The sequence below is a fragment of the Aotus nancymaae genome, unplaced genomic scaffold, assembly GCF_030222135.1.
Source record: "Aotus nancymaae isolate 86718 unplaced genomic scaffold, 86718_ANA_hifiasm-v0.15.2.pri h1tg000022l_1, whole genome shotgun sequence".
In the NCBI taxonomy this organism is placed as follows: Eukaryota; Metazoa; Chordata; class Mammalia; order Primates; family Aotidae; genus Aotus; species Aotus nancymaae.
This window is the reverse complement of record NW_026988435.1, coordinates 37,567,299-37,594,773: the sequence shown is the minus strand read 5'-3', so window position 1 is coordinate 37,594,773 and position 27,475 is coordinate 37,567,299. Positions and strand designations below refer to the sequence as shown.

Here is a 27,475-nt window from a genome sequence, read left to right as displayed (position 1 = left end):
TGGCATTTTTTGCCGTAAAGAAATGTCTAACTTTGTTGGATTTATCAGTCTTTTTTTTTTTAATGATTTCTGACTTGTTCCACACTTGGAAAAATTGTCACAATCTGGGATTATAAAAATAGACATCATGTTTGCTATAGGTCTTTCATTGCTTTATTTAAACATATGTGTATATATATAATCTTAGCTCCATCTGGACTGTCTTTCGGTGTGTGTATAAGAGCTCCAATTTTACTCTTTCTCAGTCTATTCAATCATCCCATTCATTTCTGAGAGAACTCATCTTTTCTGCATTGATTTGAAATGCCCCCTTTATTTTATACTGTTTTCCTGAATGTTTTGAGACTATTTCTGGATTTTATTCTGTTCCACTGATCTGTCTGTCTCCTATTAATTTATTTATTCATTGAGATGGAGTCTTGCTCTGTCGCTCAGGCTGGAGTGTAGTGGCACAATCTCGGCTCAGTGCAACCTCTACCTCCTGGGTTCAAGTGATTCTCCTGCCTCAGTCCCCTGAATAGCTGGGATTACAGGTGCGCGCCACCATGCCCAGCTAATTTTTGTATTTTTAGTGGAGACGGTGTTTCACCATGTTGGCCAGGCTGGTCTTGAACTCCTGACGTCGGGTGATCCACACAGCCTCGGCCACCCAAAGTGCTGGGATTACAGGCATGAGCCACCACGCCCAGCCCCCGTCTGCCTGTTTACATGCCAGAATCAAACACTTTTAATTTCTGTGGCTTTCCAATATGTTTTAACATCTTGTGGTGACATTTTTGTTCATTATTTTTTCCCTGGAATTTCCTTAGTTATTTTTGCATGTTCGATTTTCCATAGAAACTTTAGCATCAACTTCTCTCTGTTAATTTCAATGAGGCAAAACTATCAAGCTCTTTGTTTAAACAAGAAATCTAACAGATTTGTGTATCCCTTGTCTCCTGTGAGAGAAGAGAGAAACCAAAGAAAGTTTGCAAAGTCTTATACCTTTGAGGAAACAGAGGTATCAATTTAAATCTCTCTTCCAGAGCCAGTCAGCCTGAATCTTAATCTTTGAGGAAGTTAGGGTTGCTTTTTTTGGGCATAGCATCAACTTCTGAAATCCGGGTGATTTACTTACTCCTTTGTTAAAATGACATCAGTGAGGATAGGTGTTTGTTTGTTTGGAGACAAAGTCTCCCTCTTTTCACCCAGGCTGGAATGTAATGGCCCAATCTCAGCTCACTGCAACTTCCACGTCCCAGGTTCAAGTGATTCTCCTGCCTCAGCTTTCTGAGTAGCTGGGATTACAGGCACCAGCCACCAAGCCCAGCTAATTTTTGTATTTTTAGTAGCGACAGGCTTTCACCATATTGGCCAGGCTGGTCTCAAACTCCTGACCTCAGGTGATCCACCCACCTCAGCCTCCCAAGGTGCTGGCATTACAGGTGTGAGCCACTACACCCAGCCAAGGGTAGGTATTTATGATGCAGGATCTATCTGTCACTTTCTGCAGCTGCAGGAGAAAAAGGAACATATATATATATATTTTTAATTTTGCTGCAACTTGGCTGTGATTTTTCAAGCCTAAAAGTTGGAATGTTATTCGTTAGTACCAAGAGAAAGAAAGGTGGGTCTGAAAAGCACAAAATACGTCATTGGAAAGGAAAAGAGAAGAATAAAATCATTAAATGGAGCATTTGGCATTCAGTGTAGTATAGAAAACAAAACAACAACATGACAATAACAAAGTAAGGGACATTTCCATTGGAATTATGCTAAATTTGTAGATTAATTCAGGGAGAATTGTCATCTTTATACACATGAGTCTTTCTACCCTAGATTAGGAAATATATTTGAATTTAGTCAAATCTTCCATTTGTCCCTCTGTCATTTAGATTCTCTTTGTGTAAATTTCATGCATTTATTATACTCTTGGGTGTTCTATCTTTGGGGGTTCCTATTGTAAGTGGAATCTTTTATTCAATTACATTTCAAAGACATTGCTGTTAATATAGATTCTTGAATATTGTTTTGTAAACATGTTTATTTTCCACCCACTGAGCTTCCTGAATTATCCTGCTGTTTCTAATGGTTTTGCAATTGATTCTCTTATTTTTTCCAATAGTACAGTCAATGATTATTTTTGCCTCCTTCCTTCTAGTTTTTGTGCCTTTTCTCCTCACTCTTGTCTAATTGAATTGGTAATTCAGCACAATACTAAATGGCGAGGGTGATAATGGGTAATTGTGTCTTATTTCTGCTATCCTGGAGTGCTTCGGCTGTTTCAGCATTGAACCTAAGTCTAGTTGCTAACTTGAGATAATCACAGAATGGATTTCCTAATATTGAACAACTCCTCCCACGAGTCTTTTAATGCACTCTTAGAGCTATCGCCTAATATTGTATTTAGAATATTTACATCTATATGAGTAAGTGAAGTTGGCCTGTGTTTCTCTTTTATTGTGGTTATTTGATTCTATGGTTATTGTAAGGGAATCGTTGATATGCAAGCTTCATCGGAATAATTTGGAAGATTTTCTCTTTTCTCCATACTCTCTAGAACAGTTTAAAGACATTAGTGTTCTCTGTTCACCAATCAATAAAGGTTTAATACGATGCACTTGTGAAACTGTTGGAATCAGCTACTTCTCTGGGTGAATGACTTTTTAATCAAGGTTTTTACCATCTGTGTGGTAAATGATATTTCCTGATTTTTAAAATCTCTTTTGGGGTCAGTTTTGGTAATTTATATTTTCCTAGAAAATCATCCATTTGGTCAAGGTTTCGAATCTATTTGCACAGAATTGAGCAGAGGGATTGAGGAGCCACTTATTTGATTTCCTCTGTATCTACGATTATTTCATTCACAATTCTTATTTTGTATATTTGTTCTTTCTCCTTTATTTGTTTATTAGAGTACTCAATGATATACTCATCTTCTTTCTTTTTTTAAGGAACCAACAGCTAGATGTATTATCGAAGTTTTTTTTTTATGGTTTCTTATTTTTGCTCTCATCGTTTCCAATGCCTTTTTTTTCTCTGCTTTCTTTGGGTTTATTTTGTTATTCTTTCCTTAACATCATTAGGTGCTTAATTTCAAATTTTAAAGCAGCCTTACTGAGATGAAATTTACATACCATTGTAAGGGTATGGTCATTAATTTTTAGTTAATTTATACAGCTGTGAACCATTACCACAATACAGTGTAACAACATTTCCATCAATCCGGGAAGCTCCCTCCCGCCTGCTTGTATCAATCCTTGCCCCCACCCCTTGCGTCTGGCAGCCACTGATCTGCTGTCTATAGAGTTTTGCTTTCTCTAGAAATGTCATATAAATACAGTCTTACACCTTGTGGTCTTCTGTGTCTGGGTTCTTTCACTCAGAATAATGTTTGAAAGGTTCATACATGTTTACTGCTGAATTATTTGTAAGGATTTTGGTTTTACATTCACAGTTAATGGACATTTGGATTTCTTCCAATGTGGGGCTATTTCAAATAGTGCTGATATGAATGTTATGTACAAGACCTTGTGTGAACATGTATTTTATTTTTCTTGGGTAGATAACTAGGAGTGGAATTGTTGGGTCATATAATATGTGTAACTTTTTAAGAAAATGCCAAATTGTTTTTCAGAGTTGCTGTATCATTTAACATTCCCACCGGGAAGGTATGAGAGTTTCTGTTTTTCCACATCTTTACCAGCACTTAGTATTGTCATTTGTTAAATTACAGCCATTCTAGTGGGTGTGTAGTGATATATTATGGTGGTTTTAGTTTGTATTTCCCTAATGACTAAATAACGTTGGGCATCTTTTCATGTGCTGATTAGCCATTTGTATTTTTTCCTTGGTGAAACATCTGTTCAAATATTTTTTCTACTTTTTATTGGGCTGTTTGTCCTCTTTTATTAAATTGTAAGACTATTTCATATATTCCAAATGAAAGTCCTTCATCAGATATATGACTTGCAATTATCATCTCCCCATCTGTGTTGCTTGTATTTTCATTTTCTTAATTGTATTTTTTGAAGTTCAAACTTTCACATTTTGATGATGTCCAACATGTCAGTTTCTTTTCTTTTATAGACTGTGTTTTTTGATGTTCTATCTAAGAAATATTTGCTTAATCCTAGATCACAAAGATTTTCTTCTGTGTGTTTGTCCAGAAGTTTTATAGTTTTAGCTCTTCTATTTAGGTTGATAATCCAGTTTGTATATTGTGTGAGGTAAGGGTTTCAGTTCTCTTTCCTGGTATATGAATACCCAATTTTTTCCAGTAATATAAATCGGAAAGACTATCTTTCTTTCCTTCTGTAAATGCATTTTTATTATTTTTTCTTGTTTATTCATGTTGGCTATTTCACATAGGTTCAGATATGCACTGTTTGCAATTATTTTCTAGATAACATTTTACTTTTAGTTTTGATTTGCTTTTTGACCCAATAACTTGTCAAGCCTTAATTTCCAAGTGGCGAGACTTACATTTTTTTTAATTTTTAAATTTAATTTTTATTTTTAATAATTGTAAAACTGATTATTTCTACTTTTTAAAAAAGTGCTCTGGCAGTGTGATGGCTCACGCCTGTAATCTCAGCATTTTGGGAGGCCAAGGCAGGTGAATCACCTAAGGTCAGGAGTTTGAGACCAGCCTGACCAATATGGTGAAACCCTGTCTTTACTAAAAATACAAAAATTAGCTGGGTGTGGTGGTGGACACCTGTAGTCCCAGCTACTTGGGAGGCTGAGACAGGAGAATCACTTAAACCTGGGAGGCCGAAGCTGCAGTGAGCCAAGATAGCACCACTGCACCCCAACCTGGACGACAGAGTGAGACTCCATCTCAAAGAAAAAAAAAAGTGTCATGAGGTGTTCTTTACAGCCAATATATGATATTTTATGTGTGTGAAAATTCTATGGTTCTTAAAAAGAAAGTCGATATCATATGTTCAGAGCATAGAGTTTAATATATATCAAATTACATCTGCCTTCTTAACTATATCAATTATACATTTTTATTTCTATACTTAAACATTGCTGTTTATTTGTTCTTTTATTCACTGATCAGTAAATTTAAATTATCTAACTCTAAACTGTTTCTTCATTTTTTCTTATTTTCTATAAATTTTTCTTTATGAGGTTTGATGCTGGTTTAAACAGAAGCACCATTCCATAAAATACATCCACCAGTGTGTGCCACATACTACGGAGTTCACCATTGCCGCAGCAACCCCGGAAGTTGCAGCCCCAACAACCTGGAAATTAGCGCTCTTTTTCTAAAACTTTCTGCATAGTCCGCCCACTAATTTGCATATAATTTAAAGTGGGTGTAAATGGGGCTGCAGAACTGCCTTTGAGCTGCTGCTCTGGACACACTGCCTATTGGGTAGCCCTGCTCTGCAAAGAGCAGGACCTCTGCTGCTGCTGTCCACTGCTGCTTCAATAAAAGTTGCTGTCTAATGCCACCAGCTTGCCGTTGAATTCCTTCCTGGGTGAAGCCAAGAACCCTCTCAGGCTATACCCCAATTTGGGGGCTTGCCTGCCCTGCATCAAAATAACCACAAACTTGGTGGCTTAGAACATCTATTCTCTCTTATTCTGGAGACCAGGAGTCCAAAATCAAAGCATCGGCAGGGCCCTACTCCCTGTGAAGGCTCTAGGGGAGTAGCTTTCCTTGCTCCTCTGACCTCTGGTGGCTCCAGGCATTCTGTAGCCTGTGGCTGCATCACTCCAATTCCTGCCTCCATCTTCACATGGCCTTCTTCCCTATGTCTCTCTTTTTTCCTTTTCCGTCCCTTATAAGGACACTTGCCATTGGATACAAGATCCACTGTAACCCAGGACGATCTCACCTCAAGATTCTCACTTTACTTATTTCTGCAAGAGCCTTATTGCAAATAAGGTCACATGCTGAGGTTCCAGGCGGACATATCTTTTAGGGGGACACCATTCCACCCACTGCGCCAACTAAGTAAGTTCTGTACCTTCTACCTTCTAAAAATCTCTTGGATCCATCGACTTCTCTCCAGGCTTGCTCCCACTGCTTCTTTCAGATACTGTCATCTCTGGCCTGGATTATGCCTGCAGCGGCCTAACTGGTTTCTCTGCCTCCAGTTCTGTCCCTGTTCCATCCACACTCTGTAATGCAGCCTGAGTGATCTCAGACAGGCGGCTTTAGTCTTTGGCTGAGCATGTGCTGCAGACTGGCTCGACTGCTGGAGCTATCTTAATGCTACAGCAATTGCCCGCGGTAGGTTCCTGACTTAGGCCAGTGAGAGCCATGCCGTGAGATTTCCCTGGCTGAACAGGCAGGAAAGCACCTCTCCCCCATCTACTGGTGGAACTGTTGAGGTGTGAGTCTGAGCATCACCTGCCACAGCTTGTGTGCTTCTCTGCAGTCGGGGGAAATTAGGCCGACCTGCAGAGAGAGGCAGATATGGAAGACAGGATGGGGATGGAGAACTCCGGGGGGCCCTCCTCTCTGCATCCAGCCCCTTGGCTAGCCCTCTCCTTCCTCTCTGTTGCTCACATGAACCAGTAAACTCTCCCCTGTTGCCAACTCTGAGAGGCGGCTCTGCACCCCAGAGCATCCTGATTGTAACCATCATCCTTACAGACAAGACTCATGGGATCTGATAACCACACAGATTTATTTCTGCCCCCACTCTTTCTTTAAATCTCTTCTGTGGGCCCTACACAATGGAGTTTGATCTTTCCCTGGCCCTCTGGTCATGTTAGGTTGGAAAATATAGTCTGAATCAGTAATTAAGATGTTCAGTCTCATGTCATAAATAAAATTCTGAATTTGATTTAAGGTGTGGACTCCTCCCTGTCCCAGCTAGGGCCTGCCGTGGGCAGAACTGCAGCTGAGAGAGTTCAGGTGGCATCTACCTTTCATCAGGACTCTTCTGTTTCTGTGCCCATGCCCCAAACCCCCCAGACTCGTAAACTGTGGTTTCTGGCTGGGCTGGCGCCTGTAATCCCAGCACTTTGGGATGCTGACGCAGGTGGATCACTTGAGGTCAGGAGTTCGAGACCAGCCTGGGCAACATGATGAAACACCAACTCTACTGAAAATACAAAAATTAGCCAGGCGTGGTAGTGGGCACCTGTAGTCCCAGCTACTTGGGAGGCTGAGACAGGAGAATCATTTGAACTCAGGAGATGGAGGTTGCAGTGAGCCAAGATTGTGCCACTGAACTCCAGACTGGGCAACAGAGCAAGACTCTCTCTCAAAAACAAAACAAAACAAAACAAAATTGTGGCTTCTGACCTCCCCAGAACTGAAGCCAGGAAAAAGCACCGAGAGAGCAGAACAATCTTGTCTGTCTGTTCTCTAGTGTACACTAGCAGAGGCAAGTGTTTAGAGCTAATGCCTCCCCTGTGGGCACATTGTTCAAGTCTTGAAGACCCGGAAGCATCACCTGGCCAACTGCATCAGGCCGGTGTTCAACAGGGGCCCCATGTGGCAGCTAGAAGCAACAGCGCAGAGAATTGCTCAGATGCTAGTCCTCTCTGATTGGCTGAGGAGGCCAGGCCGACCACTCTACTCATTATATACAAAGCCCTGGGAGTCCTGGTCAACCCGGAAGACTTTGAGAGCGAGGTGAACATAGGTTGTCCTGCCAGCCAGGCAGTCAAGGATGCAAGTAATGAACTGAGAGAAGAAATGAGCTGTGATGATATTTGCCCTTTTCATCTTCATTCTACAAATGTCATCATATGTTAATTCCCCCCTTTTTTAATAACGGCAAAGGGATAAAGTGACTTGGCTTCAATCCCACAATTAGTAAATGATGAAGTCCCGACTGGAAAATGGTTCTTTCAGTTCTAAAGGCCGTGAGCTTTCCTTTGAACCTCCCTAGAGATGAATCCCTAAATGCTGGAGAAGAGAAAAATGAAGTTAAAAGGAAGGGCAAAGGTGACATATAAATTAAAGATTTTAAAGATCTGCAACACCTCTTTAACCTCCAGCAGAGGGAAAAACATCTGGAGTCTGTGCTCTTAGCTGGGAGGGGATGCAGGGGTCCTTTATCTGGAGAAGCAGGGCAAAGAAGAGACTCAGTTGTTCTCCACAGGGGTCCTTTACCGTCATTTTTAATGTCTTTTTACACTGCAGGGCATCGGAGCTAACCGATGAGGTCTGCCTCCTCTAGAAAATTCTCCTTGGACAGAATGTCAAGGGTGGATATGAACATTTATTTGTTGACATTTTTAAAATGCCAATCCTGACCCCCTGAAATGCAAAGGCACTGGTTTCTTTTCTTTTTAAAATTTCTTTTGGAGTCAAGTCCACATCATTGCCACCTTCGCTCCCAATTTAGACATCTTTCTTCTAAGCTGACTGGCTCCTCAGCAGACAAAAAAAAAAGCCATTGCCCTCTGGGAGATTTGGGTCTTTGATGTCAAGGGGACCGTAGGATACTGGAATTCTTTCTCCCAGAACTGTAGCTCACACAAATATTTACCGGGTGATTGGCTTTGCTTGGTTGCGTTCAGGGAAATATTTGTCTAGGCTGAACCAGAGGCCTAAAGAAGGAGGTATCCACAGTCCGAAGAAAATTCTGGGCCCTTGTGCTGGTACAGGCTGTTCCATTTCACTGTTATGTAAGCACTGGGAATGACAGGAGGCTGGCGTCATCCACACGGCATAGGAAGGCACGGCAGCTGCAGGGCCCCACGATGACCGTGATCCTGACCACTCCCCACCAGGGACAGGACACTCTATGAGATGGCACCATGAGGCCAGATATAGAATCCTTCTTTAAAAGTAGCATTTGTATTTTTCTGTGAATACCTTAAACTTTGTTTTCCCACTGCCTATCAGGGCTTTCTATGTTAAAGAAACAACAGGTAAGCCCAGCATGGTGGCATGCCTCTGTAATCCCAGCTACCTGGGAGGCTGAGGCAGGAGAATCGCTTGAACCTGGGTGGCAGAGGCTGCAGTAAGCTGAGATCAAGCCACTGTGCTCCAGCCTGGACGACAGAGCAAGACAAGACAAGACAGAGGAGGGGGGGGGAGGGGGAGGGGAGGGGGAGGGGAGGGGGAGGGGAGGGGGAGGGAAGGGGAGGGGAGGGGAGGGGAGGGGAGGGGAAAGGGGAGGGGAGGGGAGGGGAGGGGAGGGGAGGGGAGGGGAGGGGAGGAGACAACAGTGAGAGATTTATATTGAAGCATACGATACATACCAAAAAAGTGCCTGGGCACAAGGATACAGCTCTATGAAGTGTCTCAAATAGAACAAACCTGTACAACAGAATGACCAGCACCCAGAGTTCCCCTCATGCCCTCGTTACTTACCCTCGCCTGAAAAGAATCCACTATCCTGCCTTTTAACATCAGAGATTGCTTTTCCCCAACAGGGAGAGTTTAAGGTCATGGATGTGCCTCCACAGTGACAGTTTATGATTTAACCTCTGGGGAAGTGATTGAGACAGTTCCCGACACAGGACCCTGGGTCCCGCGTGAAGGTGACATTTAGGGTATGGAAGCAGAATGACTTTGGTGTGAATGACCCACTCTGGCACTGTGAGCTATTGGGCCAGTCACTTCCCTGAGCCTGAGTGTCCTCTCTTTAAATGGGGATAATACTCTTGCCTCGAAGGATTCTGGGAGGTGTGGGAAGCACTTGACACAGATCTATTCCCTAACATCAGTGCCCTTCTACACGCAGACTAGACGGGACTCTCTGTGGAGCAGAATGTCTGCTCAGCAAAAGGCCATCTTTCCTTCTGCTGCACCATTGTTTTAGAGCTTACGATTCCCCACATCTCATGCCAGCGTCCTCCTGAGCTGAATGTCAAATCTGTTGACTTCACAAATGACACACTCTCCAAAGCCTCCGTCTCTGGCACATCGGCTGCCCAGTGTGCTCTCCCTCGTCCATTCAGACACCTCCCTCGGGAGCAGCTCTTCCCACACAGAGCCCCAGGCTTCTCGCCTGCCTTCCTTGGGACCAAGGACATGGGATCCTGCTCATTCTTCACCGCCTTCACCTTGCAGATGAGGAAACTGAGGTTCACAAAGGTGAGGGGGCTGGCCCAGGGTCATGCAGCATTGATGTGGCGGGAGCCAAAGCCCGGACTCCCACCCTCATCACTGCCACCTGCCCCTTATTATCGCAGATCAGGTGCTCTCCCCTCGCACCTTCCGCCAGCAGTGTCCAAACCCCTGTCTGTGTAGCAGAGGGGGAATACCACAGTCCATTCCGTAGCAAGAGACAGCAGGAGCCAAATTAAACTTCAACAAAGACTTATATATAACAATGGGTGCATTTATTATTGAACAGGTAATGCACATATGGTTAAAAATATTTTAAGCGTAAAAATATTTAGTAAGAATTCTCCCTCCCACCTCCCCTATATCTACCTGGTTCTCTCCTCCACTAGGTAACTCCTCTTCAATTTCTTGGACATTCCACTGGTGTTTTAAATGTTTGCACAGGCAAAATCAGGTATCTATGCTTCCTCTCCATTTTTCATACATGGTAACATGCTCTCTTCTTTACCTTTTACATTTAACAACACACCTTAGAGAACTGTATACATCAGTACAAAAAGAGCTTTCTCATTCTTTTTCATGGCTGTGTAATACTCCATTGTGTATGCATATTATAATTTTTAACAAATTTATTGAAATATAATTCATATACCATACAATTCAACCATTTAAAGCATACATTCAATGCTTTTTGTGTGTTCACAGATTGTGGACAGCCAGCACACAATTTTAGAATAGTTTTATTACCCCCCAATAATGCTATACCCTTAGTTATCACCCCCAATCCCTCCCGCTAGTCAATCATTAATCTATTTTCTATCTTTGTAGATTTGCCTGTTCTTGACATTTCATATAAATGAAATCCTACGATACGTAATCCTTTGTGACTGACTTCTTTATTTAGCAAATGTTTTCAAGCTTCATCCATGTTATAGCATATATCAGTACCACGTTTCTGTTTATTGATGAATAACATTCCATTGTATGGATAAACCACATTTTATTTATTCATTCATCAGTTGATGGACATTTGGGTTGTTTACATTTTTTGCTATTACAGATAATGCTGCTTTGAACATGTGTGTTCAGGTTTTTGTGTGAACTTACGATTTTATTTCTCCCGGGAAGATATCCAGGAGTGGAATTGCTGGATCATATGGCTTATTTTACAACTTACTTACCCAGAACCCCACTAATGGGAACTTCATCAAATTGTATCTTAAAAACCAGCAACCATCACAAACATGGCAGGTTAAAGTCCTAGAGTGAGGATTGGGGAAAAATTGAGCTGGAAACAATGGTTGGATTATTGAACTTGCCAGTCTTCCAACTTTTCCTTCCCTGCTCCTGGGGAAACTTTACCCCCAGACACTTACTCTAGCACTTTCCAATTAAGCCTACCTCAACTCCAATGGGGTCTGTGACTCCGAGAAGGAGAAGAGCCATTTCGCACCACCTGGCACAGGAACCCACTGCCCACTGACTGCCCGAGTCCCCTCAGTGTGTCACCCTGGGGATGTCACTCCCTTCCTGTCTGGGTTTCCTCATCTGGGAGACTGTCCAGAGGAAACTGGTGACTCTTGACCATGGCGTTTCCTGGCTCTATGATGACAGATCTCTGCCACACCTGGCCATCTGCCACACCTGCAACAGGTGCACAACACAGGATAATTTAATAGCCATCCAAGCTCTAAGCTGAGAGCCGCCTCAAGGAGAGCTTCTGGCCACCTCAGCTCACGATGGGACCTGGGAGAGCTGGAGATTCCTTAGCACCAGCACGTTTTAAAAAATTGTTTTGATTTAGAACTTCTTAACAAGTCATAGCTGGGAAATGCTTTCTGTTCTGATGCAGCAGAAGACAGAGCGAATCGGATCCTCTGATTAATTGCATGAGAGCAAAGTCATCCACTTACTAAGTTTCTGCTTGGTGCTGCCCTGACTCTTGGGGGATCATATTACTCCCCGCTCAGGAAACTGAGTGCAGCCCAGCTGCAGTAGGACTGATCCTTCCCTAGGAGAAGGAATTCTCCTTTCATCATCTTCCCCTTCTGTACATGGCAGCTGCTTGAATTTGCCCCTCCAAGAGTCAAGGACAAGACCACCCCATGGAATGTGAGTACTCAGCTATAATGCAAGGATTGGTGGTTTGAGGTTTACTTACATATTTCACATCATTAATTACAAGTGCAAAATGGCATGGAGGAAGAGTTTTCTCTCTTCTACAGGATATGTTGGTCCAAAGGTAAAATGCAATGTATTGCAATAATTAATATAGTGAGTTTCTTTCATGTGGAAAATGGATTGGTTTTTATAATTTAATGTTCTGTATGTAGTTCTTAGTTGGGAATATTTTATATGTACTTGAATATATTCCATTGTTCTGTGACAATTTCCAGAAAGTTCTCTGAGTTTATACATGTGTTCCAAGTTTCAGTAAGTTCTCTTTCCCTAATATAAGGACACTGTTTTCTTGTTGGGTTGATTTGCTGTCTGTTAGTTATTGTAATAATTACGGGAATTTTTTGCCTTCCTTACTTTAATATCTCAAACCATTTCACCAAACAATGGTGTAAAATTTATGCTCGAAATTTATGTTGTTTCTTGAGAGTGACTAATTTTACATAATTAAATCTGTTCTTTGTCCTGGGCTTTGTCACATGTGGTTTGAAAAGTAATTTTTAAATAATTTCTTCCTTCATCTAAAAGTAATAAGCTCATTCACTCATTCTGGTAACTAACTATAATAAAAAAAAAATACTGACTTCTCTGAGTCTTGCATTAGCAAAATGAATTAGCAAAAAACAAACATATAACTCAAATGGGAAGCATTTTGAAGCACTTTGGGTCTACCCAGCGGGCTAGGAGATTGATCCTATGATGTGTTTTTAAATACATCTGTGTTCACATAGAGCAAGAAATGGGGGTTTGAGCCAGCAAAGCCCCACTGGGAAGCGTTTCACAGGATTGCACCCTACATCCCTGCTTTTCATTGTTTCGTTTTCTCCACTGACTCTCCAAGTACAGAAAACAGTTTTGAATTAAACAGCAATTGAGATCCTAATCTACTGGTCTTACAAGGGCACACAACGTCTTTACCCAGGGGCACTTCACCAAGGAGACCAGAAAAGTATCAACTTGTACACTCTTTCTTTTTAAAAATAAGTACACGTGGTACTAAGTGCACAAAAGGGCATACGGTGAAAATACATCTTCTTCCCCCAGGTCTCTGCCCCAGAGATAATTGCAAATACTAATTTCTCAGGCATTCTTCCAGAGATGTTCTATACATACAAAAACCACAAGCAAGTAACATATAACCTCCCCCTTTTTTACAAGTGGTGTTGCATAGCCTATCGCTATTGGCTTGTTTTTTCACTTACTAACATTTAGGATCATAAAAAAAACTCCTTATTACTTTTTATGACTGCATAGTATTCCACTGCGTGGAGGTTCCAAAATGTATTTCCCCATTCCTCAGTTGCTGCTATTCAAGCTGCTTCCAAGCATTCATCATCACAAGCAGGTCTGCAACGACTAACCTTCAGCATATATTGTTTCTAGATTTTCTAGAGCATCTTTAGGATAGATTCCTAGAGATAGAATTGCTGGGTCAAGGTAAGTGCATTTGTAATGCTCATAGATCTAGTCCGTGTGCCCTCCATATTGGTTGTATGAATTTACCAACAATAATACAAGGGCCTGCTTATCCTGCACATATATCCACATAGCTTATTCTGAAACATCATGAATTTGCAAACTCAATAGGTAGCAAAATGTTATCTAGTTGTCATAATTTTGCATTTTTCTTATACGAGTGATATTGCGAAGCTCTTCTTCTGTTAAATGTTCATTTCTTCCCTATGAACTATTTGTCCATATCTTTTGCACATTTTTCTACTGCAGTTTTGAACTTTTTCTTACAGAACTGAAAGCTATGTAGAAAATCGGTGATATAGATCGCACTTTGCCATCTGCCTCACGGTTTTATGGTATGAAATAGCTAAATTTTTTTTTATGTAGTTGAACTTAATTTCTATTTTGCCTTTTTTCTTCTGAATTTTTGTTATGCTTAAAAAGGACATTCCACTCTGAAGTGATCAAGAAAAAATCTGCCATGCTGTATTCTAGTACTATAAATTGTTTCACTTTTTATGTTAAAATATTTGATTTATCTGAACTGTTTTTTTCAATCTGGACCTATTTATCTGGTTATATGGTGGAGAGATGAGTATCTAATACCATTTCCACCAAAGCTACACATTGAATAATTCATTTTTTCCCTAGCAGTCAGAAATGCTCCTTTATTAGCTAGCTACCAAATTCTAATTCCTAACTATTGATGCTGTTTTTACTCTGTTCCATTGGTCTGCTTGCCTGTGTTTTCAGCATCACACTGTTTTAGCTGTTGTAGTTTTTTTAATTTTAATTTTTATTTTTTAAGATGGAGTCTTGCTCTGCCACCCAGGCTCGAGTGTGGCAGTGCGATCTTGGCTCACTGCAACCTCCGCCTCCTGGTCTCAAGCACTTCTCCTGCCTCAGCCCCCCAAGTAGCTGAAATTACAGGCATGCACCACCACACCCAGTTAATTTTTGTATTTTTAGTAGAGACAGGGTTTTGCTGGCCAAGCTGGTCTTGAACTCCTGACCTGCGGTGATCACCTGCCTCAGCCTCCCAAAGTGGTGGGATTAAGGTGTGAGTCGCTGCTCCTGGTGCTGTTGTTGTTTCATAGGGAGAGTTGTATCTGGTTCTGAAGAACCCCCAACCCACACACTCTGCAAAGTCCAGCAAGCCCCAGCGGGGCTGTGTGCATACAAAGCATTCATTTATTGAAAAAAAATATAAATTAGTTTTTCTGGCTGGCTAATTTAAAATTTGTGGCTAGGCTAATTCATTAATCATTTCTTTTTATTCAGATTTTTTTTTCTAATTATTTTTGACAGTTGATTTTTCTTTTCTCTTTCTTTTCTTTCTTTCTTTCTTTCTTTCCTTCTTTTTCTTTTCTTCTTTCTTTCTTTTTTATAGGGTCCCATGCTGGAATGTAGTAGTGTGAATAGTTCACTGCAGCCTCAACCTCCTGGGCTCAAGCAATCCTCCGGCCTCAGCCTCCTGAGCACTTGGGACCACAGGCTTGCACCTCCACACCTGGCTATTTTTTTTATTTATTATAGAGACAGGGTCTTGTTGTGTTGTCCAGACTGGTCTCAACCTCCTAGGCTCAAGCGATCTTCCCACCTTAGCCTCCCAAAGTGCTGGGATTACAGGCATGCGACACCACGCCCAGCCAACAGTTGCTTTTTCTAAATGAATAGTCTGTCGATTTCACAAAGAAATTCTATTGATATTTTTATTGCTATTATGTTTGTTGTATAGATTATTTGAGGGATAACTGACATCTTTATGATGCTGTGTCTCCTAGCCAAGAACTTAGTGTTTTTCTGGGCATAGTGGCTCATGCCTGGAATCCCAGTGCTTGGGAGGCTAAGGTGAGAGGCGCTCTTGAGACCAGGAATTCAAGACCAGTCTGGGCAACATGGCGAGACTCAATCTCTACAAAAAGAAAAAGAAAAAAAAATTAGCCAGGCATGGTGCCACATGTCTATAGTTCCAGCTATTTGGGAGACTGAGGCAATAGGATTGATTGAGCTCAGGAGTTAGAGGCTGTAATGAGCTATGATCATGCCACTGCACTCCAGCCTGGGTGACAGAGCGAGACTCTGTCTTTCCGAAAACAAACAAAAAACATCGTGTTTTGGACTCTTTAGATTTTTACAAATATGTTGACATACCTGTTGTATGTCAGCACTCTTTGAGCAGCGCCACGTTTGCATGACTGTGAGGGCTCCATTCTCCTTGGTGTGGCCAGGCAGCCCTCAGCCCAGGATGGGGTCTCATCTGGACCTCTCTGTTTCTCAGGGGCCAAATGGACTCCCCATGATGCCTCCAACCAGACCCAGGCCAGCATCCTCCTGGGGCTCCTGCCGGGTGACCACACGGAGGGGAGGAACGGCACCAACTCCACCAGGGCCCTGAAGGTGCCAGACGGAACTAGCGCCGCCTGGTACATCCTCACCATCATCGGCATCTACGCGGTGATTTTCCTCTTCCGGCTGGCCAGCAACATCCTCAGAAAGAACGACAAGTCCTTGGAAGATGTTTATTACTCAAATCTGACCTCGGAACTCAAAATGAAAGGGCTCCAGGGCAAGGTCGCCAAGTGCCCCACACTGACAGTCAGCAACAGAGCTGTGCTGCAGCCCTGCCAGGCCCACCTGGGGCCAAAGGGCGGGAGCAGCGGGCCCCAGACCGCAACCTCAGGGAGCCCCTGAGAGCCAAGTCCAGGAGGCCTTCCCCAGGGTGGCCCCAGACTTCTGGGAGGGGAGCAGCTTTGGGTTTACTCGGAGCCCTTGGGTGGGGCTGGGGTGCATCGCTGACCGGGGGTGCCTCTGGCTGCCAGATTGTGACCAGAGCCAGCCAAATTCCTTCTCAGGCTTCGAGGTGCTTAGAGAAGAGAGAGCGGGGCAGCAGCTTCTAGCCAGATTCACTCTTCCCTGGGAAAGCCTGTGCTGTGGAGAGGAGCACTGTTCCACTGTTCTCAGAGGAACCCGGGAGACTCCTGAGGGCATACAAGGAGGTGCCTCCTTGTCATGGGAAGAAGAGTAAACTTGGAGTCAAATGCCCTGGATTAAAATTCAACTTCTGGGGAATCATGTAAACTGAGCAGCTAGTTGCTTACCTGAGACATCCGGGGGTTGAGGACAGATTTAAAAGGCCATTATATTTGAAAGACTTTGGCTTGAATATAGGACCAAAGTTATTAATAACAGAAGTTGGAAATTCTTCATTTTTATTGAAAGAATTAGGTATGTCAAAAAAAAAAAAAAAAAGCCCTGGAGCCGGGTGTGGTGGCTCATGCCTCTAATCCCAGCACTTGGGGACCCTGAGGCAGTAGAATCACTTGAACCCAGAAGATTGAGTCCAGCCTGGGCAACCTAGCAAGACCGCATTTCTATGAAATTGTTTCTTGTTTGTTTTTTGTTTTTTATAGACAGAGTTTTGCTCTTGTCGCCCAGGCTGAAGTGCAATGGCACGATCTCGGCTCACTGCAACCTCTGCCTCCTGGGTTCAAGCAGTTCTCCTACCTCAGCCTCCTGAGTAGCTGGGACTATAGGCATGTGCCACTATGCCTGACTTTTTTGTATTTTTAGTAGAGATGGGGTTTCACCATTTTGACCAATCTGGTCTTGAACTCCTGACCTCAGGTGATCCGCCCGCCTCAGTCTCCCAAAATGCTAGGATTATAGATGTGACCCATCGCTCCTGACCTCTACAAAAAAATTTTAAAACACATTAGCTGGTCATGTGCCTGTGGTCCCATATACTTGAGAGGCTGAGGTGGGAGGATTTCTTGGACGTGGGAAATTGAGGCTGCAATGAGCTGTGATCATGCCACTGCCCTCAAGCTTGGGTAACAGAGAAGACCTTGTCTTAAAAAAAACATTTTTTTTTTAAAGCAAAAAGCATTAATTTTTGAGTCAGAAGCCAAACTCTAGTCTGGGCTTGATTATCAACCACTCTGGCGTCCTTTCACATCTCACTTCACTTCTCTAGGACTTAGTTTCCATACAGATAAAATGAGGCTAATGATGTCAGACCTGCCAACATTACCAAGTAGATGAGATCTAACGAAACCATGCATGTGAATGTATTTTGAAAAGTGAAACAAGTATGTCAACATAAGCCTTGTTGTGGTGAGTGGTGATGGTGGCGACTGGTGGTGACAGGCGATGCTGATGGCTTTGATGGTGGTGATGGTTTATGTTGATGATGGTGTTGGTGTTGGTGATGTTATTGGTGGCGGTTATGGTGCTGATGATGGTGGTGTAGGTGGTGGTGATTGATGGTGGTGTTGATGGTGGTGGTGGTGATGCGATTCTGAAACAGGAAATGACTAATTCATTGACAATTAGTCTCTAAGCAATGGTTGTATTGCCTTGTTCCACAAGAGAATTCTGTCTGCATATCAGTTGATGACTTGTGCTGTCAATTGAATCCATGAGATTTTCCATGTGGACACTTTTAGATTTCTTTATATTAGATATCATATGCTTCACTCAAATGTTCACTCAACAGTACAAATACGTGTTACTTATATACTTTTCTTTGTCCAAAAATGAAATAAGATCTTATCTAGATGACTGATTAACTTAGGGAGATTCTGATTAACAGAATTTCTACAAGTGGCTTTCTGCAGGCAAAGAGAAAATTATGTTTTGTATATAAATTTGTATGTAAACTAGATGAACAATTTATATAAAGTTCACCTAGTTCAGCTTTTGGAGATGTCCCTGGGGCTAGAGATGAAATATCTTTTTCCTGTCCATAGACAGTGGTCTGCAGTTCACCCCATGACCTCATAAAGGTCAGAATTAAACCCCAAGCTTTGTTTTTGGAGGTGAGATATATTTCAAAGTATTTCTTTTTCTTTACACGTTTTCCACATCATCATTAGCATTGTCATCGTCATTGTCATCATCCTACAGGTTGAAGCAGAAGTATTAGTTTATTTGTATAATTTATATAGGCTTTATGCATACATTTGAGATGCGTACAGGGCGGGACAAAACAGAAGACACAGAGGTAGACAAAAATGTAATCCACAGTCATAGAATGGCAGAATGCATTCAAATGGGGCTGAATGGCCAGAACTTGGGTGAATCTGAGGATAGGAAGAGTGAATTGGCACAATCGCCCCTTGGTGGTGGTCTCTGAAGCATGTGTTCCCCTTCTCTAATCCAGCTGCCCCAGATTTTCATTTGAGGACCCATATAGCTCTAGGGAGGTTGAAACTACCCCCAGTTCAAGAACTGGAGTAAGTTTCGACCTGAGAAAGCTAACTGAAAATAATTTTTGAAAAAAAAATAATAAATTCTTAAGAAGTGGGAATAGGAGGCCTGGATTGATCCAGTCGTTGCGTCCATGTCCTGGCCTCGTTGCTTGGGACCAGGATGGACAGCTGACCTAAGCAAAACAACACAATAAAAATGACCAGAAGAACTTTAATGGGAAATTCTGGAACAAAAAAGCTTTCTCTTGCTCTTTTGGTGCTAAAAGCAGAATTGAGCCTGGAATTGTTACGAGAGTCGGCTCCTGATCCAGGCCTCAAGGGAGGGTACTTGGATCTTGCACAAGAAAGAATTCAGGGTGAGTCTATAAAGTAAAGTGAAAGCAAGTTTATTAAGAAAGTAAAGAAACAAAAGATGGCTACTCCACAGGCGGAGCACAGCACGGGCTGCTTAACTGACCACGCTATGATTATTTCTTGATTATATACTAAAAAAGGGGTGGATTATTCATGAATACTCCAGGAAAGGAGCAGGGATTTCTCAGAACTGAGAACTCAGAACCCTCAGTTCTTTTAGACCACACAGGGTCTCCTTTTAGACCATATAGGGTAACTTCTGGACATTGCCATGGCATTTGTAAACTGTCCTGGCACCAGTAGAGGTGTCTTTTACCACACTAACACATCACAATCAGTATATAATGAGCAGTGAGGATGACCAGAGGTCACATTTATCACCATCTTGGTGTTGATGGGTTTTGGCTGGCTTCTTTATTGCATCCTGTTTTATCAACAGCGTCTTTGTGACCTTGTGTATCTTGTGATGCCAGTCCTGTTGGCCTCCTGTCTCACCTTGTGACTAAGAATGCCTGCTCTCCTGGAATGCAGCCCAGCAAGTCTCATCTTTATTTCACACAGCCGCTAATCAAGGAGTTGCTCTGGTTCGAACACCTCTGACAGGATTGCTGGATCCATTTTTCCACCATGAAGAAAGCCAACTTGAGGGCAAAAAAAAAAAACAGCATCTAGACGGGAGCAGAACAAAGAAATTACAGGGAACAGAGGCTGGACCAACTGTACCCAGAGCCTTCATTTACCACTGGAGTTTTTCAGTTTGTGAACCAATGAGCTCCTTTTATTAAGTCTGTTGGAGCTAGGCTTTTGTACCTCACAACCAAAAATATCCTAAAAGATATCATTGGATAAATTATTTCCTGAAGGAAGTGGGCCTTGGAGTCAAATTTGAAAAGAGAAGATGTGTGATGTGCTGTGTGGGAGGCTGGCATCATTTTTCTTTCACCAAGATTTTTATATTTATAGGGGAAAAAACTGATTCTGTGCACTCCTTCAGCTCAACGATCATTTGTAAGACTTCTCATTGCTTGGCCTCTCAAAGAGTATACAGTGAGACTCTGTACCACTTAATCCTTACCCCCGACTGTCAGTAAACTGCCATGGAAACCCCAAGGATGCCTGTCCTGTTATACATGTGATCAGAGATTGGCTCCAAAGGTACCTCCCAAGGAGCAGAAGCCACCGTCTTCCTGTTGTCGCCCAGACACAGGTGCATGAACCCCAAGGACGCCTTCCTAGGCCACCTCTCTGCTGCCTGATCTAAAATCACTCCCTTTCTGGGAGCTGGTCTGCGAGTCAGCCTTGGAGATGTGTTGGATGGGAACTAGGGCTGTGTTGGCTCCATTGTGAGCACTACCAGTGGGAAATGATCCCAAGTAGTATGGGTATTTTGCATAAAACGCCTGAAATCTGACATGCTCAGGGTCAGGACCATGAACCACTGTCTTGACAAACCCCATGTACATGGACTAATTGGAAAGGTGTGGGCACCATGGCGTTAAGTGTTCAACCAGAGAGTGGGAAAGAGATTTGCATGTGCCACCAGCCCTGATGGAGACACTGACAGAACACGCAGATTCTTAGCATTCCTGATACCTACTGTCTTTGTCCCTGTGTAAGTTTCCCCTAAGATTTAGGGGATCGGGTCAGATAAAGTCATTCCTCTGAAATGGAAATTATTTAAATTCAGTGAGGAAGTCATCCAGGAATGACTTCCTCTGGGAATCTGTGGCTGACGGTACCAGGGTTTGTAACAGACCAAATCAAGGTAACTGGAGCTTCCCCGGGTGATTGTAACCCATCTCTTCTAAATAAAACCCGCATCGACTTGGTTGCATTACAATCTGATTTTCTTGTGTGATGTACTCATCACATTTTTAAAAAGAAGGATTTAAAGAAAGAATTTAGGGACTAAACATTTGTTGGTATTTATGCATCTCTTCCTGGAGTTACTGGCGGGCCTGATTCTCATAACCGATCGCCTTGACTTCTACTAGAGCAGAAGAATGCCAGCTCATTCTTCAAATACAGTTAGTGTTCTGTTGGCAATTACAGAAAACAGCTCTACCTAGCTCATGCCTGCGTGTGTGTGTGTGTGTGTGTGTGTGTGTGTGTGTGTGAAAGATTTGGGGGAAGGCAACTGAGGTAGCTCACACAATCAAAAGGACAGCAGCTCCTCCCAGCCTCAGGAAGGAAAGGGGTTAGTCTGTCTTGAGGTCCTCACTTGGTGGCTTCAGTTGGAGAAGGTTCTCACTAGGATCCTCCCAAAAGACAGCTCAGCTCCCATGTCTGCCTTTTTGTGCTTTTGCTCAGATTTCAGATCTCAGAGTAAGGGCATTGTAGTGGATCAGGGAAGAGCAGGTGTATAGGTGGCCCAGGAAGTGGAGTGCTCTGATTGGCTGAGGCTGGGTCATGGGCCCCTTGTATGTCCAGAGGACACCAAAGTCTTTGAAGAAAATGCCAATTAAAAGTACTGTTGGCTGGGCGCAGTGGCTCATGCTTGTAATCTCAGCAGTTTGGGAGGCCAAGGTGGGTGGATCACTTGAGGTCAGGAGTTAGAGACCAGCTTGGCCAATATAGTGAAAAAACAAAAATTAGCTGGGCATGGTGGCAGGCACCTGTAATCCCAACTACTTGGAAGGCTGAGGCAGAAGAGTCCTTCAAACCCAGGAGGTGGAGATTGCAGTGATCCGCCAAGATTGCATTATGGCATTCCAGCCTGGGCGACAGAGCAAGATTCCTTAAAAAAAAAAAAAAAAAAAAAAAAAAGCACTGTTGCTCAGATATCACCCTCTCTGTGAAACCTTCTTGATCCCTAAGGCAGAACTGCTTGTTCCTCCAGGTCTTCTATAGCACTCTGTAAACATTTGGATGGATCAAACAGAGAAAATTTTATTCAACAGAATTTTTCCAAGGACAAGAACTACATTTGTTTGCCAAGTTTTGGTACAGGAAGTGAGACCGGAAGGGCTCATGAATGTGAGCAGAACTATTCCATGGGAGTCAAGGAGAAGCTGTTCTCTGGAGGGAGAGAAAGAAGGGGGAGAGGTGGTTTAGGGATCTGCAGGATGGCAGAATACATCCAGAAATGTCTTTCCTATCATTTCCTCACCACTGCCTCAAGCCCTGATCTTCTATGATTTTATGAAACTCATGGGATAAATGCTTGAAATGAGTGGGTTGGAAGCCAGCAAAGGGGCGCAGGGATGTGCCCAGACACATACAGGTGGAGTGGAAGCAGCACTTGGGAGGTGTCAGGAACAGAAATGCTTTCCTAGGGTAACCTAGTTAGGTTTAGTTTAAGCTAATCAGGAAGTAACTGGAGTCATGGGGAGGCCGTGAAACTGAGGTAGAGATCAGATTTCACCAAATCACTGCAGAATGAGGGCAAGGATGAAGGAGGGGTGGAGGTAGGGGCTCGCAGGAGGCACCTTGATATGGTTTGGCTATGTCCCCACCCAAATCTCATTTTGAACTGTAGATCCCATAATCTCACATCTTGGAAGGCACTTGGTGGGAGGTAATTACCTCCATGCTGTTCTCATGACAGTGATTGAGTTCTCACAGGATCTGATGGTTTTATAAGGTTTTATAGTTCTCGTTTGCTCTGCACTTCTCCTTCCTCCCATCATGTGAAGGACATATTTCCTTCCTCTTCTGCCATAATTGTAAGTTTCCCGAGGCCTCCCCAGCCATGTGGACCTGTGAGTCAACTAAGCCTCTTTCCTTTATAAATTACCCAGTCTCTGGTATGTCTTTATTAGCAGCATGAGAACAGACAAATACACACCTGAAAATGAGAACACTTACCACATAATACTGTAAATACAGGTCAGCAGTCTGTTTCCCACTGAACCAGGAGAATATGATTTTTAAGAATAAAAGATATCGGCTGGGCGTGGTGGCTCACACTTGTAATCCCAGCATTTTGGGATGCCAAGGCAGGTGAATCACAAGGTCAAGAGATCAAGACCATCCTGGCCAACATGGTGAAACCCCGTCTCTACTAACAAAAATACAAAAATTAGTGGGGCGTGGTGGCGCACGCCTGTAGTCCCAGCTACTCGGGAGGCTGGGGTAGGAGAATTGCTTGAACCAGGGAGCCAGAGGTTGCAGTGAGCCAAGAACAGGCCAATGCACTCCAGCCTGGTGACAGAATAAGACTCTGTCTCAAAAAAATAAATTAAAAAAAAGAATAAAAGATAACTTACTGATCAATTGATCTACAATATCTTATTGATCTTTACCCACTTATTGCAAAATACACAATAAATATTTGCAACTGTTCTTTTAAAAATAGCAATACCCATTTAAAAATAATGAAATCCAGACTAAAAGAACTTGGTGTGTACCAGGCACTAAGTGTGCTGCACGCATCTCCCTGCTTGCCAATTGCCCATCCCCCGCATCCCCATGCTCCATGCTTGCCTCTCTTACGGTACCAAAAAATGAAGCTGGAGGCAGAAACCATACGGTCACTTGAACAGAGGAAGTTCCCTGTAAAGAAATGATTAAGCTTAGTGAGGAAGAAACTATAAAGTACAAAGAGAACTCTCGAGGGTTCCCTAGGGCTCAGTACCCAGGGAAGGTTCCACTCAGTTCCCCAAGGCTGGGCTTCAGACGTCTTTAGGGAAGCTGTGATTGCAGCCGCTGGCAGGAGGGGAAGTTCACAGTTGGCAGGGGCCACAGTTGGCCCACAGTCCCCAGGGAGCAGGTCCTCCAGTGTACAGAAGCCGCAAGACTGGTAGATGGGTGACCAGAGAGAGCCAGGGTGCCAGGAGCTCACTCGCTGGTGGGGTGGCCCGGAGGCGGCTGTGCACCTTGCCCATGGCACACAGGGCCCATGGCACACAGGGTCCATGGCACACACCTCCAGGACAGAGGGTGTACTGAGGCCTGAGGGGGCACTGTCCATGTCAGGCAGGCATGCAGGGAAGCTGGGGCACTGGGAGCCCGCTGGGGGCAGGGTAGTGGGCAGCCTGAGGTGCCTGGGGTCCCATCAGCAGGGTCAAGGGGAAACAGCCTCCAGGCTGCACAGTGGTGGAGAGCTCCCCCTGTACCTGCCCACCAGCCTTGGCATTCCTGGGCCCCGAAGTCTTGTTTCCTGCTGCCCGGTGACTGTAGACCAGCCCTGGCCCAGGAAACCCTGTAAACTTCTCCTCCAGCTATTTCTTCTGGAGAAGACAGCGTGTGAATGGACTACTACAGTGCAGGGCAACTGAGCAAAGATGGAGGTGAACTGGGGTCCCATGGGAGCAGGGAGGAGGGACAGGGAACCCTGGCCAGAAATAGAAAAGCAGTAATGAAAGAGAGGGCTCAGGAGAGGGAGTGCCCATCCCAGAGCCTTTCAGGAACCTGGCGTTTAATAAATGCCTCCTACAGAGGGAAGGCTTCAGGGCAGATCACTTTTAGAAGCGGCCATGACCTCTCCAGGCTCTGCATGGTCCACAGCATATGGACAGCCCCCACAAGCTACACTCCTCCTCCCAGGCCTGGTGGGGAGGGAACATAAGTGTGCAACAGAGGAGAGTCTTCCACTGGCTACGAACTCTTAAAAAAAAAAAAAAAAAAAAAAAAAAGCAGCATGCACGAGATGTTGGGGGCTCAGGACAGTATCTTACAACAGAACTGAAACATTGGTGGATGAACCTCAGGACAAGCAAGAAAAAGAGCTGATGGTCATCCGCCTTCAGCATTAGCAATGTAATTAGACACAACGGAAAATCGACGAAGTGAAACCAACCAGCAGGATTCTGCTGTTGAGCCTCCAATAAAAGCCTTAAGTGTCCAGTAAAGCCATATTGTTTTGATGATATGAATTTCTGTGTTGCTTTTCTGTTTGCTCAAAATCCTGAAATTCTTTGGAGAGTATTATCTATGTCATTATTCTTTGCCAGGGAGATGCTGAGCTGTCTTCCCTGAAGCAGTGTTCTTCCTGCGTTGTTTGAAACCCTGATTGCCACGTGCCTTCCGTCCTAAGCTGCCACCTAGGCCCAGACAGGCACTGCCATGCATGCGTCTCTTTATGAATACATAGTGCAGCAGGGAGCTGCCTCCTCTCCCAGCCAGGCAGGGCCGCTCATCCCACACCCCCTGCCTGCAAACACACTTAGAGTGGAGTATATTAGGAAGTTTAATTAGCAGAAAATAAATTAAATAGGGGTCCCAGCTTGAGCCCAGGCTGTCCCCTGCTGGGGTGGGACGCGTCTGAACATATTGATGAGGACACATCTCCTAGAGGAAAGGACATGGAGAGGAGCAAGTTCGATTCCTTCTCGGAGGAGCCTGAGTGTCCAGAAGTCCAAGCAAGAATCCTGAGATGTATCTGGGGATGGGGGCGCTTAGATCATGAGCACACTCCCGAACCTGGCAATGGGGCAGAGCAGGGAATGTGCAGATTGGCTTAAGGCTGGAGCAGGACTTGACGTGGCTTCCTCCAAAAGAACCTAAGTTCTGTGGGAGATGGATGAACACCTGAACGAGCTCAGGGCACTGCTGGGGAAATGGAAGCTGGCAGGCAACGCTTTACCATTCAAGATGCAATAGGGAGAGAAGATAACCAACATTTAACAAACTCCATCAAATGCTAGGTGCATTGACACATGCCAGCCCCAGGGATGCTCTTAGAAACTCTATGAGGGGAGTGTAATTAGAGGACTGAGGCTCAGAGAGGTTAAGAAACTTGTATATTGTCACACAGCTAGCAAGATGTTCAAGAAGCTAGGTCTAATGGATTCCAAAGCCCATGTAATGTCTCCATTGTCCAAAAAACACTTTTCCTTCAAGGTGAGGAGTGGGAAGACCACTCATGTGGGGGCATGGTGTCCTGGCAGTTCGCAGCTCAGTGCTGGACTGGGAGTGAGAAGACCAATGTGTGTCCCATCTCTGCCACTTCCTGTCGGTGTGGCCTCAAGACCCACACCTAGGAGGGTGGCCGAGGGATCACTCCAGGCCTGGTGTCCTGCCTTTCCAACAATTGTCTAGGGTGTGCGAGCCAGCACCTCCCATTCTCTGCTCCCTAGATAGATGGATTTTTTTTTTTTTTTTTTTTTTTTGAGACAGGGTTTCGCTCTTGCTGCCCAGGCTGGAGCTCAATAGCGCTATCTTGGCTCACTGCAACATCCGCCTCCCAGGTTCAAGCAATTCTCCTACCTCAGCCTCCCAAGTAGCTAGGATTATAGGCTCCCACCACCATGCCACGCTAATTTTTGTATTTTTAGCAGAGACGGGGTTTCACATGCTGGCCAGGCCGGTCTCCAACTCCTGACCTCAGGTGACCCACCCACCTTGGCCACCCAAAGCGTTGGGATTACAGGCGTGAGACACTGTGCCTGGCCGATAGATGGATTTAGCTAGACTATTGCTTTGTGAGAGCAGAGGGGCCCAAGAGCCTATTCCCCAACTATGGAACTCAGACTGTATGAGTTAGGGTGAGCTGGTTTCATTATGAAAACAACCACCCCAAACTCTCAGTGGCTGCAGACAGCTGGCTCTCTTCCTTTCCCTGCCACATGTGTGCAGCAGGTCTGCTGGGGACTGTGCTCTGAGACTCAGGTTGCCCCCGCAGACCCTCTGGAAACATTGCCATTCTCAGCACCTGGGGGAAGAGTCCCTGAGAATTTCACCTGGACGATTAAATGCTCTAGGCCTGGAAGAGACACACGCCACTTCCATCCACCTCATTAGCTAGAATAAGCCCATGGCTTCTCTCAACCATGAGGGGCAGGGAAGTCCCATCCCGCTGGCACCTGGAAGGCTGAGAGCCAAAAGTTGGGGGAACAGTACTCAGGCTATCACAGAGTGGAACCAGTTCTGAGGCTCCCAAACCATGTTTTGAAAGCAAGGGGAAGCCTAATCTCATTACCTATTTTCTATCTTTTTACCTATACCAGCGCCCCCCACTTCATGCTGGCTCTAAAATGATCTTCGAGGACGTCTGAATTTGCACATTTTATATCAAGTTCCTCTTGTTATTGTTTTCATAATATATTGCCAGATTTACTCATAATTAAACAAGTTAAAACAACAAAATGATCTTTTTGCCTAGCAAATTGACAAAAGTAAAAAATCACTGGCTGAGCACAGTGGCTCAGCCTGTAATCCCAGCACTTTGGGAAGCCAAGGCAGGCAGATCACCTGAGGTCAAGAGTTTGAGACCAGCCTGGCCAACAAGGCAAGAAAATATAAAGGAAATTGAAGAAACTGTTGAAGCAAACTGTCATTTTGCCTGAGTATGTAAAATTAAAAGTGCTTTCCAGATGGGGTATTGAATTAGCTCAAGCTAATCCTACTGCAAGCTCCG

General features: G+C 44.0%; 2 protein-coding genes across 4 annotated transcripts in view; one reads left to right on the top strand and one right to left on the bottom strand.

The window, feature by feature from the left end:
* The first annotated feature begins 11,880 nt into the window (after window positions 1–11,880).
* On the top strand, window positions 11,881–17,026 carry SMIM34 (small integral membrane protein 34). The gene is made up of 2 exons (XM_064380124.1): window positions 11,881–12,088; window positions 15,891–17,026. The coding sequence occupies exons 1-2, from the start codon at window positions 12,082–12,084 to the stop codon at window positions 16,301–16,303; spliced, it is 420 nt and encodes a 139-aa protein (XP_064236194.1). The 5' UTR covers window positions 11,881–12,081; the 3' UTR covers window positions 16,304–17,026.
* A 2,166-nt stretch (window positions 17,027–19,192) lies between these two features.
* SMIM11 (small integral membrane protein 11) overlaps window positions 19,193–27,475 on the bottom strand; it is a 28,541-nt gene continuing 20,258 nt past the window's right edge. Inside the window, exons 4-5 of one of the 3 annotated variants that reach the window (XR_010343930.1) lie at window positions 23,616–23,670; window positions 22,046–23,179 (exon numbers count right to left, since the gene is read on the bottom strand). The gene's annotated coding sequence lies outside the window, so the exon portion shown is untranslated. Of the gene's footprint in view, window positions 19,845–22,045; window positions 23,180–23,615; window positions 23,671–27,475 lie in introns of those variants that run through there. The other 2 variants (XR_010343931.1, XM_012445954.2) reach the window with 2 other exon arrangements.